The sequence below is a fragment of the Typha angustifolia genome, chromosome 15 (genome assembly GCF_048772165.1).
Source record: "Typha angustifolia cultivar Huaian chromosome 15, ASM4877216v1, whole genome shotgun sequence".
Lineage (NCBI taxonomy): Eukaryota > Viridiplantae > Streptophyta > Magnoliopsida > Poales > Typhaceae > Typha > Typha angustifolia.
Genome location: NC_133253.1, coordinates 22,923,773 through 22,940,434, shown reverse-complemented (window position 1 = coordinate 22,940,434; position 16,662 = coordinate 22,923,773). Strand labels below are relative to the sequence as shown.

Here is a 16,662-nt window from a genome sequence, read left to right as displayed (position 1 = left end):
CGTAGTTCCTTTTGAAACGGTTCAGAATGGCAAGAGAACCACATTTGAAATGACATTACAGGAATAGATCCTTATCAAATGGTTTTCTTCTCAGAATTCTGAAATCCTAATAAACAAAAGAGAGATTGATAACCGGAGTATTACTTGCTGCATAGAATTCGATCTTTTTGACAGCTTTAACATTGAAGTGTGCAGCAGAGCAATAGAAAATTCTTTTGAGAGAGTTTAGCTATAGTCTGCGAATGCTTACGAGGGAAAGGAGAGAGAGAAAGATTCTTATAATTAAGAGTCAATTGTCAAATTGTCACACACAGATGATATATTTTAGTGGAAACCTAAGTGTTAAAGATATCTAAGATTTTAAGCTACGTCGAACAAAGATAAACTCTAAGGAACCCCACAAAAATTAAGTGAAACACAACATTATATTCTTTGTTGGACTGCTGCTACAATACAGATAAAAAGGTTTAGTGACAATAGCTATTGTGAACTTTTAGACAGCTAAAACATCCACCTATGGCCTTCGCTCACTAGAGAAAATAGTTGTGGCCTTCACTTACTCGAAACCATAATTGAGTCGAGCTGAGCCAGCATTTGCTAGCTCGATACTATATATATATAATAATTTAAGTTGAATATATTGAAATATATTCACATGAATAATATGCTATAAGTTTATATTTCAAAATTTATAATTTTAAAATAGTTTAGATTTTAAAATTTATTTTATTATATATATCAAAGCTTAGCCTATTATGCCGTCCAGCTATCAAGTCGAACTCTAAGCTACAAAAGTTCAGCTCTCGAGCTTGGCTCAGCTCAAGCTACTAATTTACACTCCTCACTTGACTCTAGGTCTTTATTGATAATTTATAATATGCCGACAACTAAGATTATCCTCTATTAAATAAAGTAAAGATATCATCGACTAAAACATGTGTAAAAACAAAGTTTTATAGTGCATCTTTTGAAAAGCAAATTTCTAATAATTCTACATATATTAATATATGCTATCACGACCCGACTTTTGTGGAGCATATATATATATATATACTATAAAAAGGCTCACACCTCTTTCATTTAAACAAATAAACTAATATCAAATAATTACGAGGCATCTTTTAAAAAGCAAACTTTCATTGATTTCTTTGCTCACAAATTTTTAAAGCAATCTTTTTGACGAACCATATATTTTTTGATGGTTGCTTTTTTTCTTTTTGTTCTCCTATTTTTTTCTTTCTTTTTATTCTTGTCCTTTAATTATATTCTCTCGGTCGCAATCCATCTCCCACATGATAAGTGCGTTCGGCATAATCTCCTCTTTTCATAGATAAAATATAAATAATAACTTATAAATAATACAAAATATAGGATGTAGTAATTACATTAAAAAATATAAGATAGGATGTTAAATACCAATTTTACCTAAAACATAAACATTGACACGTATTATTCTTTTTCAATTTCCTAGCCTGTAATTTAAAGTGAAACGGATGAGGACAATTTGTTTTTAAATTATTTTCTGAGATTTAGAGGATAAGGATAAAAATGGAACTCTTTGAGTTTTCTTATTTAATTCTACATCTGTTTGTATATAAAAAAAAATTGATAGAGGTAGTTTAGAAAAGTTTAATAGTTCAGGATCTCAATAGAATTATTCAAAAATATATATATTTTTTCATTTATTTCTTTAAAGTATAAATTTTGTCAATAAATCATCGTACGGAAATTAAAGATGCGTTAATAGAGTAATGCGTAGACTCAGTTGACCTGATCTAGCGAGAGATGACAGAGGTGCTCTTGTTTTCTTTCTCTTGGAAATTAAGTTATTATATATGGGATGAGCTACGAGCACTCAAATGCTTCTTGAGGGAGATAAATGGATTGCAAAGCAAGAGAAGTGATGAGGGTGAAGAATTGGTTATTATGAAGCAGAGGATCTTGTTGAGGAAGGACTACGAACGTTCTCCAGGGATACGGGTACTCTCCTCTTACTGGACATTCAACTTATGCACAAATTAAATATATGGATTATAATATCTGAACAATCACCAGTGAAAGAATTGCGTATTATGTGTTTAGGGTGGATGAAGATCGACCTTTAGAACAAGTCTAAAAAATGTTCAAACTTTTCTTAATCCTGACAAGGAGAAATAATTAAATCCTAGCATGCCTCGTCATGACAAGGGTTCTTGTATATATATATACATATATATTGGTATCCTTTTTCGGGACAGCTGGTGTTGATGATCTCTGAATTATATGATCTGGTGCTAAAAGTTTCTTAACATGCCCAATAAGATTCCTGTCCCTGAGATTTCTTCGTTCATGTGGTTCATCAATTGTAACGGCGAGCATTGTCATACAAATTTCTTTAGCTTTAAGAATCCAAAATACTGTTGTTGGTCATACGGAGAAACTTTCCTTTACTAAAATACCAACAATGCCTGTCAAGTTTGCAGTATAGCCGAATGAGTTCGGACGAAGACTTATAAGTCGCCTGAAGCCAAAAACGAGATGGCTTGCCAAATTGTTATTAAAATTGCAGAGGAATCATCTTTCTTGCCAGGAGTGAAGATGTCAATTCTGGGAGCACTATGTTTCCATTTCGCAGTAACAGCAGCAGCAGCAGCAGGAGGTGTAAGTTTACTTGGTTGCCAGGCGACTTGTGGCAATATAAACTTTTCTTACCCTTTTGGCATCGGCCAAGGCTGCTTCTTGGAGGGCTTTAACCTCACCTGCGACGAAATATCTCAGCCTCCCAAGCTATTCCTAGGCGACGGCACCATCGAAGTGATCGATATATTGATGTCCTTGAACACTGTGCGTATCAAAAGCAAGATGATAAGCACCGGAGTCATTGGTCAAGACTTAAATGCCTCATGGAAAGGGCTACCCGACAAAGGTCCCTTTGTCCTGTCATCCAGACACAACCAGTTCGCAGTTATAGGATGCGGCATCTATGCTCGGTTCCTCTCTCGTAGCTCGGGAGACACCATCGGTCTCTGTGCTGCAATGTGTCCGCCTTCCAAAATTAAGTCAGACAACAATTTCTTGTGCTCCGGCATTTACTGCGACCGGACTTCTATACCAGTAGATTTTCGCTCGTGCGATGTCTATCTCGGGTCATTAAATCAAACACCACGTTGGGCTAAAAGCTTGCCAAACAGCGCCGGTGTAGTGGAGACGGAATGGCTCGATCGACACACTGTCAGGCTGGTGAGCTTGCATATCAATGCCTCCAACAAAGACCACCCAACTAACTCGGAGGTGATACCGGCACTACTAAATTGGTGGTTCCCTAATTCTTCATGTGCAGACGCTAAGAACAGGCCAGACTATGCGTGCCGAAGCAGAAACAGTTACTGCTCCAACTCCCAAGACAATTCCAGTTATGTATGCACCTGTTCTCAAGGATACCAAGGAAACCCTTATCTGGTTGATGGATGCCAGGGTAAGTAGTTCTGTACTACTGTTCTGGATCTCTGTCGAGTTTACCTAGATTCCTTCTAATGCTAACTCTGGGATTTGTTCCTTTTGATGGATGATTAGACATTGATGAGTGCCAAGATCCAAGAAAATATCCTTGCTACGGGGTATGTACCAATCTACCAGGAAACTACGATTGCACCTGTCCAAGAGGAAAATATGGTGATGCCACCATCAGGTGTTTCAAGGGATCAAAACCTTATCTTCCAGGTAACGTCCCCTCAAGAGAATGCATCACCGCAAATGAAATAGTTGCTATAATTATTCAACCATCAGAAAAGCTATTGCTGCACTGGGAGTTCACCACTTCCTGATAGACTTAGAAAACACAATTAAGCATCTCCACCACATTTGAATTTTTATACTTTTCATGCAAGACACATCAATCCCTTTTGGGGAGTATAATTTAGTTGACGAGACTAGATTCAGCAACAACCAAATTTGGCTCTCCACATAAACGTTAAATTGCCTATATGACCAGGTATAAGCTATGGCCTTTCGAGTGGTCTTGGCTTCCTACTTCTTGTTGCTGGCGCTTTATTGATCAACCGTAAGTTGAAGAAACGAAGAGCAAAAAAGTTGAAAGAAAAGTTCTTTAAGCAAAACAGAGGGTTGTTCTTACAACAAGTAATTTCTTCAAACAGAGATACTGCTGAAAGGATAAAGATCTTCAATTTAGAAGAGCTTGAGAAGGCGACAAACAATTTCGACAATACTAGAATCGTCGGTCGCGGTGGCCATGGCACAGTTTACAAAGGCATTTTGTCAGACCTACGAGTCGTAGCAGTTAAGAAGTCAAAGATTTTAGTTCGACGGGAAATTGACGAATTCATAAATGAGGTCGTCATCCTCTCTCAAATCAACCATCGAAACGTGGTAAAGCTTTTCGAGTGTTGCCTTGAGACCGAAGTCCCCTTGTTGGTTTACGAGTTCATCTCGAATGGGACCCTGTCTGATCATCTTCATGCCGGCGACGGCCGCTCGTTGCTCTGGAAAGATCGATTGAGAATAGCAGCAGTAGAGACATCAGGAGCTCTAGCCTATCTACACTCAGCTGCCAGTATATCCGTATTCCACAGAGATGTCAAATCCCCAAACATACTACTTGACGATGCATTCACAGCCAAGATATCAGATTTTGGAGCTTCAAGGTCTGTACCATTGGATCAAACATCCATCACTACAGTCGTTCAAGGAACGTTCGGATACTTGGATCCTGAGTACTACCACACTGGTCAGCTGACTGAGAAAAGTGATGTTTATAGCTTCGGCATAATTCTCGTGGAGTTGCTAACAAGGAAGAGACCAGCTTCGACTCTGTACTTGCCAGAAGCCGGAAGCCTTGCTGCAAATTTCTTGTGCTTTATGAGAGAGAATCGCGTCTTAGAGATTCTCGATGAACATATATTGGAGGAGGGGAGGATGGTAGAAGAAATCAAGGCAGTGTGTTGTCTTGCAGAGATGTGTATAAGATTGAAAGGGGAAGAGAGGCCCAACATGAAAGAGGTGGAGGTGCAACTTGAAGCTTTGCGAGGTCGGAAGAGACAACTTCTACATCCTTGGATCGTGCAGAGACTGGAAGAGAGTCAGAGTCAGCGGTCGCTAGTTCCAAGCCATCCATCAACCGAAGATACATGCAATCTTGGTACGACCAGCCAGTATTGCAGCGTAGAAGTGGAACAATCGTCGGCATCGGATTATACTCCATAATTTCATTGGGTTTCCGGTATGACAGGTTTGCGATTTAGCACGAGTTGCTAATATCACTTGATTTTGTTGGCATATCTTATATTGATGGTAATCTTCTATTAAGTGACCACTTATTGCCTATTTGTAACAAACTACTCTTCATTTACAAGGATCAATGATCTGGATTCTTCTATATAATTTGTCATCCGAGGCCATACTCATAACATTAGTTCTGTGATTTATTTCAGGACATAGTTAACCAGTTTGGAAACCAAATATCATGGATCCCATAGAAATGGATTCAAACCAAATAGCATGATGCTCTAATATCATGCGGTTTGGAAGTCCAGAACTATTATGTCCATATGTTTTGATATGGATTCAAACCAACTATTATGTCCATGTGATCTTAAATTCTACGAAAAATTTTTAGGATTAAAATTAAAAATATTCTTAGTTTGATATATAAATTTAAATCAAAGCGTTATCATTTATTTTATATATGTTATTTTTTTTAGGTATGCTATATATATTTATAAGTATATAATAAAATATATTAGGGATGGGAGAAATAGTTAGGTCAGAAAATTAGGCGAAAACTTTTTCTACACTCTAGTGGGTAGGACAAGAAATGAGGCATAATTTTTAAAAAGTTTTTAATTAAATTAAAAGTAAAATTTTAATTAAGTTTTTATGTAGTATAAGATTTAGTTTGGATCAATAAGTAGGAAATATCTGATGTTTATTAGCTAATATAAAATAGTGCATATAAATTTAGAACAATGGACAAGATAATTATGAAGTGAAGTTAAATCTAACAAAATATTCTTCTACCGATACTTTCTGTTAGTTAGGGACTCGTGATTGACAAGATGTTTTCTGAAGATCTGCACGAATAATGTAAATATTAGAAAGATAGATTGTGAATCATAAGTTTATAAAAATATATGGTGGAAATAAATTTTCTGTTTTTTTTTTTTTAAAATGCAAGACAATTTGTGCTAGTGGTTGATTGTCTAAGGGCAATTTTTTAAAGACAAACGCCAAATTTTCACCGATAATTAGTTATTACATTACAAAATTCTGGTCAGCGACCAATATTTCTTGGTTTACAAGTACAAGTTGATGCGGTTCCATCGGCACGAATAGTTGGTATCGGCAATCATTTGTATGTTTTTATACAAGCATATGCTTTGATATGTCGTGCGAACAACTCTTTGCAGATTCGACAATAACTTGTCAGACCATGATATTAAATGTAGCAGCTAATGACACAAGAAATCTTCTAGTTTAATTACCGATTTGGATAATGAAAAATAACCAATAAGGAAGTTGTCGTGCATTCACATCTTATCGACATTGTTCGATGATGCACTAATAGTCGATGGACCTAGACATAATGACTAATTCTGAGAAAAATAAAGCCGTTGACTACCCTGAAGAACAACACTAAGGCCAAAGGGAAGGAGGAGCAAACATAGCAAGGCTCTAAACTTCATTCCTTTGGCCTGGGGAAGCAAGAGATGGCAGAAGGTGCTCTTGTTTCTTTTCTCTTGTCAAAATTAAATGGGCTCCTTCTTCCAGAAATCGGTCATATATGGGGGGTGCGAGATGAAATCGAGTCACTACGCGATGAGCTGCGGGCACTCGAATGCTTCTTGAGGGACATGGACTCCAAAGCGAGAGAAGAGATGACAGTGAAGAATTGGTTGAGATCAGTTAGAGACGTGGCATATGAAGCGGAGGATATCGTTGAGGGCTATGTTATCCAGGTCAACAGGTGCTCCCCTCTTGCTAGACCTTTTACATACAATTCATTCGGCAGACAAATTAAAGATTTCAATTCTAAGATCCGAAAGATGACCACCGAAGGAGATAGATATGTATCTATGTTACGTGCAATGACGAGGGGAGAAGCGAGCAGCAGCAGTACTTCAGTTGCAGATGATCGCGATCGGTATATATTGAGGCGATCATCTTCTTATCTCGGAGATGATATAATTGTCGGTTTTGAGAGTGATTGCAATGCTATCATGGACAGATTGCTCCATCCGGAAGGATGTCGGCAGGTGATTGGTATCACTGGTATGGGCGGTTTAGGCAAAACCACCCTCGCCACCCTTGTTTACAATATGATTTCCAACCTTCCTATACTCGGTGTTCTTCCCCAGCGTCCCCTTCTCAAGGGAGCAGCGAATCAGCCTGATGTTAGGAACCATTTTGATGTTTGTGCTTGGGTTTCTGTTACCAAGGATCCTAATCTTGAACGCCTTCTGTTGTCCATTGCGCTTCAAGTGGGCTGTAAGGACCGGAAAGAGATCTTTGTGACGCATGGCACACCATATCATCCTGATGTGCGACAGGACGTGATAATGATCTTGTCTATGTTCTTGAGGCCGAGGAGATACTTGATAGTGTTGGATGATGTGTGGGGAGAAGGCATATGGGATCAAATAAAAGCAGCTCTTCCAGATTCAAACAATGGTAGCAGAATAATTTTGACAACTCGGTCTACAAAAATTGCACTCTACGCCGACCCTCGTTCTCCTCCCTACGAACTGAGAACTTTGACGGATGAGCAGAGTTGGCAACTCTTTCTTACCAAAGCTTTCCCACCGTTGAATCCGCAAGACAGAGCTATCTGCCCCAATGAATTGCAAGATCTAGGCCACCAACTTTGTAAGAAATGTGGAGGCTTACCTCTTGCTCTTGTGGTGTTAGGGGGGATTGTCTCAGGTAAAGAGAAACATCCTGTCGTCTGGAGTATGCTGCTGAGGAGCATGAATTGGGATTCCACGGAAGACGGGCGGCGGTGCTTGGATATACTAGCTTTGAGTTATCATGACTTGTCTTATTACATGAAGTTTTGTTTTCTCTATTTAAGTGCTTTTCCACATGAATCTGAAATAAGCACGTCCAAATTAACAAAGCTTTGGATCGGAGAAGATTTGATTGAGCGAAGAGAACGTCAAATAACGGAAGACACTGCTGCAGATTACTTAGAGGAGCTAATACAGAGGTGTCTAGTGAAAGTTGTGAAAGGAGGACCGCGGAGAGTGAAAAGTGTACGAGTTCATGGTCTCATAACTGAGCTAGCAAGATCAGAAGCAAGAGAGATTCAGTTTCTTCATGTCGAAGATAATTCAATTGATGGTCAGACTTCTTCAAGTGCAGATCCCCCACAACCTAAGCATGTAAATTATCGTCGCCTGGCGCTACATCGGGAATCCACCCAATTACATAACCTAACTGGCACAGGAAAACTACGAGCTCTACTGATCTTCCCAGAAAGTGGAAAATTTAGTTCTTTTGGAAATCCAGTTAACAGACCATCCCTTTTCTGGCATGTGGCATCTAAACTCTTCAAGCTTCGTCGAACCAGATCCGACTCTCTAGCACGGACAGAAATGAAGTATATCAGGGTGCTGGAACTCGAGGAACTGCAAACGGAGAATGGGCGATTGGAATTTCCTAAGGGTGGCATGATGCATTTAAGATACTTTGGAGTAAGAAATACCAGATTGGATAGTTTTCCATTGCATGGAGAGGACCTTCCGCTGTTGCAAACTCTAGATATAAGAGGGACAGATATTCACAAACTACCGGATGTAGTTTGCCGCATTACGACGCTTCGTCACTTGTACTTAAATTCAAAGATTCCATGGAGTACAAAGGATTTGATAAGCTTGCAAACTCTATCTGGAGCTTTATATGGAGAATGGACTAATGAAGAAGGTCTGACGTGTTCCGATCTTAGAAAGCTGGGAATTCACGTGCGTCCTACTGAATTTGGAGATGCCCGCTGGAGCAACTTTGCTGATTGGCTAAAGAAATTGGGGAATCTCAACACTTTGAAGATATCTTCCCTCCAAACTATCCCAGAGAGAATATTTGAAGTGACCTCAAAGCATAGCCAGCTATACAAATTAAACTTAGGTGGAGAGCTGGCGAATGGACTACCCGCTGTAGATATGTTTCCCAGATACATTACCGACCTCACCTTGGATGGGTCAAATTTACAAATAGACCCCATGCCGACACTAGGCAAGCTCTCCAGTCTGCGGTCTCTCAAATTGAGAAGGGCATGCCCTTTGCTTACGACGATGGTGTTTCCAGCAGAAGGATTCCCGGAACTCCAATACTTGAAATTAAGTCATCTACGGCTACGCATCCTGTCCTTTGAGATTGGATCCCTTCCCAGACTATCCCACTTCTCTATCTGTAACTGCAACTCTCTAAATGAGTTTCCAGTTGTGCTGCAGCATCTCGCCAGTACCCTTAAAGTTTTGAAGATCAAATATATGCGCAACAATTTCCTGCGCGTGATTAATGCTTGGGGTCAGGCTAACAGTCATGTGGTTATCTCGATCAGATATTCCACCCTGCAGTATCTGAGAGGTAATTGAACAACCACTACTCTTTTCCTTCTCTTTTTCCAAAGAAGACCGTAGGCAGAGATTAACATATATTTGTCTTGATACCTTGACGCGTTTCAATAATTACTTTTAATATAATATAAAACAAAAAACATTTATTTATTTTTTTATAAAATAACGAATGAATGTCTTATAATTTAATATGAAATAGATTGATGAATAAAAATTAAGGATAAATAACTGAACGTCTTGTGGGTACCTTATCTATTTTTTATGCGATATGCAGTTTAAGAGTCATAGTTGCAGCGAAGCAGAGACGAACAATGGAAGAACTAGAGAGGAGAGAATCTGAATCATGTAGGCATTCCTATCGTCATGAAGGCATTCCTTCCTTAGAGTTTTAGTTTTATGCAGCACAAGTTAATTTGTTCTCTTGTAATAAAGGTGAGATCTACTTGTATTGTAACATACTCTCGCGTATGCATTTATCTCGTCTCGTAATTGTGATAAACTATTGTGTGAGCATCTATCCTCTTGCGACAAACTATTGTGTGAGCATTTATCTTGATACAAATTATCGTGTGAAATAAGGAAGAATGATCTGTGGATGCTTCTTTTATTGGACTTGTTTATGTAGGCCATATCAATGACATTACTTTTGTGATCTATTTCATTACAGCCAGTTTGGAATATTAATATCATGGATTCCTAAATAATGGAATCACCCTTTTGAAATCTAAATGTTTCCGTTTCATACCACAAATCCATATGAATGTAGGCATCACATGACGCAACCTGCAGTGATCATAACGCAGCTTGCCCGGATGATGACCGAGCTACATCATTCTTTCACCAAAAAATAAAATTAAAAATCGATAAAGAAAAATCATGTAACTCTTAATGTGCGAGAAGGTTCTCTTGAAATGGCTAACGCGTGCACCATTTCCTTCCTCTCTCCCTCTCGCAAAGAGAATAATCTCAACTAAGAGCACAAATTAAAAAATATGGGAAGTTCGGTAAGCGGATTGCTGGAGGAGAAGAGCAAGCCGACCAGTTTTTACTTCCCCCACTTTGTTGATATAGCTACAGCCGAATCCGGCGATTTCAAGACAAAGGGCAGCAACGAAACCCTAATCTTGGTACATGTAGCCCATGAAAATCTTAACCCTAACCAGAAAATGAAATGAATACAAAGAAAACCGGACAGATCCAACAAAGATTCAAGAAATCGGAGAGAGAAAGACGAAGACGAAGGCTTCCAGATCTATTGATGCGCAGAGCTATCTAGAGGATGGAGTCGGAGAACTACTGAGGGAAGCCCTAGGGTAGAAGAGATGAGGAAAGCATACATCGTTTTATAGAAGCCTGGAACCCATGGTCGGGTTGTAGAAGATTGGGTCAAATTTAAAATGTAAAGAAGAGCCCATTTGGCCCAAGTAGCCCACTAAGGCCGACATCCAGAAAAAGGCGGACTAGAAGTCCGAGAGGTGCGGCAGACGTTTCCATTTGCGAACTAAGCATCCACGTCTAATGACCGGCCTTCTAGGTCCTTAGAGAAGGATCTAGAAGCCCTCCTGCATCCCACCCTTATAAAAACCCCCACTCCCCATCTCCGCCTCCACCTTCCAAAAACCCTAGATCGCAAGTCTCCTCGTTATTCCTTTTATACTTCTCTTCTTCTTCCCGAGATCGAGGGCGCATCAATGGCGGCGGAGGCCGAGACTTTCGCGTTCCAGGCCGAGATTAACCAGCTCCTTAGCTTGATCATAAACACCTTCTACTCCAACAAGGAAATCTTCCTCCGTGAACTCATCAGCAACTCTTCCGATGTGAGTCTGCTTTTCTTCTTTCTCAGGATATTTGAATCTCTTGATCGGTCTCGATTTGTTACTGATCTCGAAAACCTGAACAGGCCTTGGACAAGATCCGGTTCGAGAGCCTCACGGATAAGAGCAAGCTTGATGCCCAGCCCGAGCTCTTTATCCACATCGTCCCAGATAAGGCGACGAATACCTTGTCCATCATCGATAGTGGTATCGGTATGACGAAGTCGGATTTGGTGAATAATCTTGGTACCATTGCTCGATCTGGGACTAAGGAGTTTATGGAGGCACTTGCCGCTGGGGCCGACGTTAGTATGATTGGGCAGTTTGGTGTCGGGTTTTACTCGGCTTATCTTGTGGCGGAGCGGGTTGTTGTGACGACCAAGCACAACGATGATGAGCAGTATGTGTGGGAGTCGCAAGCCGGGGGATCGTTTACTGTGACCAGGGACACTTCCGGAGAAAACCTTGGAAGGGGAACAAAGATTACGCTTTTCCTCAAGGAAGATCAGGTATAATAACTTCCCTATTTGGTTGTGTCAGTGGAAATGTTTACGCTAGTAGAATTCTTGCAATTGATAAACTCTTGTCTGTACGTAGCGGACGTAGATGTGATCTAATGTTTTCATGTGCCACCTGAGTCCTCGATTAGTGGTTAACTGGGTAATAGTGTAACGTTTTATGATGGGCACTTGCTGCTAATGATCTTTTCAATTAAATTTTTTAATATATGATTGGCATGTTTAACATGTGGGTCTGGTAGGCGCTCAGTTACTTGATTAAATGCGTTGCTGGGGGCTTGGTGACTTGACTCATTAAACTTTGTTCTGTAGAATATGTGAATTGCAACTATCACTATATAATTTTGAAGATTTTAAAGTTTTTATGTTGCTCTCTGTTTTAAATGATACAGAACTACTAGTCTTTGAAGTAATATCGCAGCAGCGGTTTCTCTGGGTTGATATCCTAATTTTCCCTCTTTTTCCCCTTTTCTTCTTTTTTTTTTGTGTTCATGTTTCTTTCCATTTATTTAAGGTTATATGTTTTGGGAGATTCTACCGAGCAAGCAATTCTTTGTACTATGTATCTATCACGTATTATTCTTACCTTCTGATATTATTTCTAATATTGTTATTTCTTTAATTTTATATAGAATTCAACTTATCGATTACCCTGCATCTGTATTTTGCATTAGCTCCCTCGTGGCTTCAACATGGTTTTATTTAAAAATGACGTGGTACACTTGAAAGTAGATTCTTATTGCTTTCTAGAGTGTATTTCTCCTGTTCTTGATCTTTGTATCCCTTAATTGTTCATGTTATCAAATTTTTATGTTTCTCCCTCACTTGCCATTTTCTGCTTGGACTATCATGATGGAACTTGCATATATAGTTGGTAGTCCTGTAGGCATGAATGCTTTCTTCTTGTTGATGCCTGATGAAAATCTCATGGATAAATCCACTTATTGAGTGTATGACTTTATATATTTGATGCAGTTTTCATAACACCAGGTAATTTTGTCATTTACCATGTTTCATATTGAATTTAACTGTATTTTTTTTTCCTTTTATCTCCGTGTTTCCCATAAACTATGTGCTATTTGATACAGTTCATGTGGAAGTAGCTCTTTAAGCTGTTGCATTTGTTAGTCTTAGTGCTGTATGATCTTTGTTCATTGTTCTACTTTCTAAATATTGTTCTTGTACATGTGTGTGTGTGTGTGTGTGCTGAATATGTTCCTTGTCATTGGAACATACTTGACAGTGTAAAGCATGAATGAAAATGAGATCTTTGTGTCTGTGAAGCCTTATTGGTCAGATATTTTCTCCTAATTTTTTCCCTTTTATTTTTGACCAAGGAGTAAGTTGTCTTGGTTCATTGGGCATTTGGAGGATACACGAAAGCATTTCTTAGTTCTTTTCAGTCTTTAATGTAGAAGCTGTTTTTAGATTGATCATCATTCATCAGAGTTCAAATTCCTGTGAAGATGCCTGAAGTCTTTGGCTTAACTGGCAAAATACTTTTGAATGCTCTATACTTGCATTATCTTGCTTTGATTTTAATCTGTTGGATAGCAGATAACTGCAGATATCTTTATAATTACTTGCTTGTTCATCACATATATGCAGGAATTGTCGATTTTTATACTTTTCTTGGAATCATCTTTTTCAATTTGTTAGACTAAAATATGTCTCCAATTTGTGTGGATGCAGTTGGAGTATCTCGAGGAGCGTAGACTCAAGGATTTGGTCAAGAAGCACTCTGAGTTCATCAGCTACCCAATTTCCTTGTGGACTGAGAAGACCACTGAGAAGGAAATTTCTGATGATGAGGACGAGGAAGACAAGAAAGAGGCGGAGGAAGGAAAGGTCGAGGATGTTGATGAAGAAAAGGAAGAGAAAGAGAAGAAAAAGAAGAAGATTAAGGAAGTATCCCATGAATGGTCTTTGGTCAACAAGCAGAAGCCTATCTGGATGAGGAAGCCTGAGGAGATCACCAAGGAAGAATATGCTGCCTTCTACAAGAGTCTGACAAATGACTGGGAGGAGCATTTGGCTGTGAAGCATTTCTCTGTGGAGGGTCAGCTTGAGTTCAAGGCTGTCCTCTTTGCCCCGAAGAGAGCACCTTTTGACCTCTTTGACACAAGGAAGAAGCTCAACAATATTAAGCTCTATGTTCGTCGTGTTTTCATCATGGATAACTGTGAAGAGCTGATCCCTGAATACTTGAGCTTCATTAAGGGTATTGTTGACTCTGAGGATCTTCCCCTCAACATCTCTAGAGAGACGCTCCAGCAGAACAAGATCCTGAAGGTCATCCGCAAGAACCTGGTCAAGAAGTGTATTGAGCTCTTCTTCGAGATTGCTGAGAACAAGGAGGACTATAACAAGTTCTACGAGGCGTTCTCAAAGAACCTTAAGCTTGGCATCCATGAGGACTCTCAGAACAGGACAAAGCTGGCAGAGTTGCTGAGGTACCACTCCACAAAGAGTGGGGACGAGCTGACCAGTCTCAAGGACTATGTGACAAGGATGAAGGAAGGCCAGAATGACATTTACTACATCACTGGAGAGAGCAAGAAGGCTGTTGAGAACTCTCCATTCCTTGAGAAGCTGAAGAAGAAGGGTTATGAGGTCCTCTACATGGTAGATGCCATTGATGAGTACGCTGTGGGTCAACTGAAGGAGTTTGAGGGGAAGAAATTGGTGTCCGCAACAAAGGAGGGGTTGAAGCTTGATGAGAGTGAAGACGAGAAGAAGAAGAAGGAATCTCTCAAAGAGAAATTCGAAGGGCTCTGCAAAGTTATCAAGGAAGTGCTCGGCGACAAGGTAGAGAAGGTTGTGGTGTCTGATCGTGTTGTTGACTCCCCATGCTGCTTGGTTACTGGGGAGTATGGATGGACTGCCAACATGGAGAGAATCATGAAGGCTCAGGCCTTGCGGGACTCGAGCATGGCTGGATACATGTCGAGCAAGAAGACCATGGAGATCAACCCAGAGAACCCCATCATGGATGAGCTGCGCAAGCGAGCGGACGCAGACAAGAATGACAAGTCAGTCAAGGACCTTGTGCTGTTGCTTTTTGAGACCGCCCTCCTAACCTCTGGCTTCAGCCTCGAGGACCCCAACACCTTTGGCAGCAGAATCCACCGCATGCTAAAGTTGGGTCTCAGCATTGACGTGGATGAGTCGGCTGATGCAGACACCGAGATGCCTCCTCTTGAGGAAGCTGATGCTGGGGAGAGCAAGATGGAGGAGGTGGACTAAGGATCCGGGCTTTCTTTTTTCTTTTTTCAAATTTTTTGGTATTACTAATCAATCTAGTTTTCCTTTGTTTTATAAAGGTATTAAACTACCTTGGTGTCCGTAGTACTAGTGTCTATCCTTTTTTATGTTGTTGAGGTCTTATCTTAGGTTAGCTTGTGTCAGGGCGGTTGTCTGTCTCGTATTTGACACTATGCTTCTCGGAATTCTCGATGATATTAATTAGTGGCTGTCTCTAGTAAGTATCTTTTGTTATATGTATTATCTCTGATGTAGTATCCGTATTTGGGAATGTTCCTTTGAGCATGTGTTAGTGTTTGTTGAAAACTATCACGTTGCTTCCAGCTTTGCGTTGGTGCGGTAGTATTTCATCCCTTGATTTGCCTGGTCAATGATGATATCTGGTTTTAGTATAATGTATTCATTCACAAGATCTCCTATTTCTCTCTTGTTATATTCGTCCAGTCTTCTTGTAATCAGTTTTATGTAACTCGTTATGTGCAATGTCTTTGTGAATCAGCGACGTGTCAGGTGTTTATCCAAGTACTTTCCTGGGTTCAAATCGTCTCTCTTATTAGAGAAACTTAATAGTTAATCCAACATTCTATTGAGCAGTTACAGATATCGAGGGACGGGGTTTATATTGTCCGTTCCCGTAATTATAACGAAGAGGTCCGATTCTCTCAGAGTCCGAAGCTCCTACCTTTTGCTACTTCTACTTATTGAGCACTTCTCTAAAATATATTGCTCTTATAATTATGTGCGTAATTTAATTAAAAGTAAAAAAAATTTAACGATTAAAATAGTAAATTGTCTAACACAGTTCCAGTACAACCTCTAGTATAGTACAATTATAACTATATAGTACAATTATAACTATATACATAATTTAATTAAAAGTAAGGAAAAGATCAACGATCTAAGCAGTAAATGATCGAAAGACCTCTTGATAGTCCATATTTAACACCGCACGTATCTGTCTAGTTTGCTACAAATATTCTCTCTTAGAATCTACCGGATCACTTGCAATATGATGCAATCAATATTCTTGGTCCCCTCATCTCCGTCTCCGTCGTCTGAATCATCATCTGTTTTGTTCTTGTCATCATCTTCTTCTTCTTCATCTATACTGTACGTTTCTTCATCTTCCTCTTCATCTTTCTCTTCATTTTCATCTTCCTCTTCCTCTTCTTTCTTACTGTTTCTTTTCAATGAAGCCAATATCTCAGTGACCAGGTAATCCAAGGTTGTCACCATCTGATTTATTTTCGCTGGGCTTTGAAATTGGCTCTGTTGCACGGCATCCACAGCTGACATCACTGTTTCAAAGTACGAGAGCAATTGGCTGTCAAGTGCCAGATAATCTATTGCAGCCTCAATGAGGGCGATGATATCATCCATCGACGTGATTATAATTTGCACTTCGTCTTCTATACTTCTGGCCATGCTAACTCTTCAAAAAGATCTAAGAAAAAAATTGCTCTGATATTAATTTCGTGGACTTGTTTTGAGGTATTATAT

The 16,662-nt window shown here is 39.6% G+C and overlaps 3 protein-coding genes and 1 non-coding gene across 5 annotated transcripts; 3 read left to right on the top strand and 1 right to left on the bottom strand.

Moving 5' to 3' along the window:
* The first annotated feature begins 1,880 nt into the window (after window positions 1–1,880).
* Window positions 1,881–5,365, top strand: LOC140777523 (wall-associated receptor kinase 2-like). Of its 2 annotated transcripts, none has more exons than XM_073121685.1 (4): window positions 1,881–1,980; window positions 2,456–3,454; window positions 3,553–3,699; window positions 3,971–5,365. In XM_073121685.1, exons 2-4 carry the CDS (start codon window positions 2,518–2,520, stop codon window positions 5,197–5,199), a joined length of 2,313 nt encoding a protein of 770 aa, XP_072977786.1. In that variant the 5' UTR covers window positions 1,881–1,980; window positions 2,456–2,517; the 3' UTR covers window positions 5,200–5,365. The 2 variants fall into 2 exon arrangements, with proteins under 2 accessions (XP_072977786.1, XP_072977787.1); XM_073121686.1 differs by having other exon boundaries at window positions 1,901–1,980; window positions 2,463–3,454.
* Window positions 5,366–6,576: 1,211 nt separating this feature from the next.
* Window positions 6,577–10,871, top strand: LOC140777173 (disease resistance protein RPP13-like). Its single transcript, XM_073121103.1, has 2 exons — window positions 6,577–9,576; window positions 9,841–10,871. Exons 1-2 carry the CDS (start codon window positions 6,702–6,704, stop codon window positions 9,843–9,845), a joined length of 2,880 nt encoding a protein of 959 aa, XP_072977204.1. The 5' UTR covers window positions 6,577–6,701; the 3' UTR covers window positions 9,846–10,871.
* On the bottom strand, window positions 10,555–10,646 carry LOC140779994 (small nucleolar RNA snoR109). Its single transcript, XR_012107439.1, has one exon. It is a non-coding gene; the product is annotated as a small nucleolar RNA snoR109 (small nucleolar RNA).
* Window positions 10,872–11,165: 294 nt separating the features above from the next.
* Window positions 11,166–15,581, top strand: LOC140777411 (heat shock protein 81-1). Its single transcript, XM_073121497.1, has 3 exons — window positions 11,166–11,383; window positions 11,467–11,889; window positions 13,591–15,581. Exons 1-3 carry the CDS (start codon window positions 11,258–11,260, stop codon window positions 15,142–15,144), a joined length of 2,103 nt encoding a protein of 700 aa, XP_072977598.1. The 5' UTR covers window positions 11,166–11,257; the 3' UTR covers window positions 15,145–15,581.
* The last annotated feature ends 1,081 nt before the right edge of the window (window positions 15,582–16,662 follow it).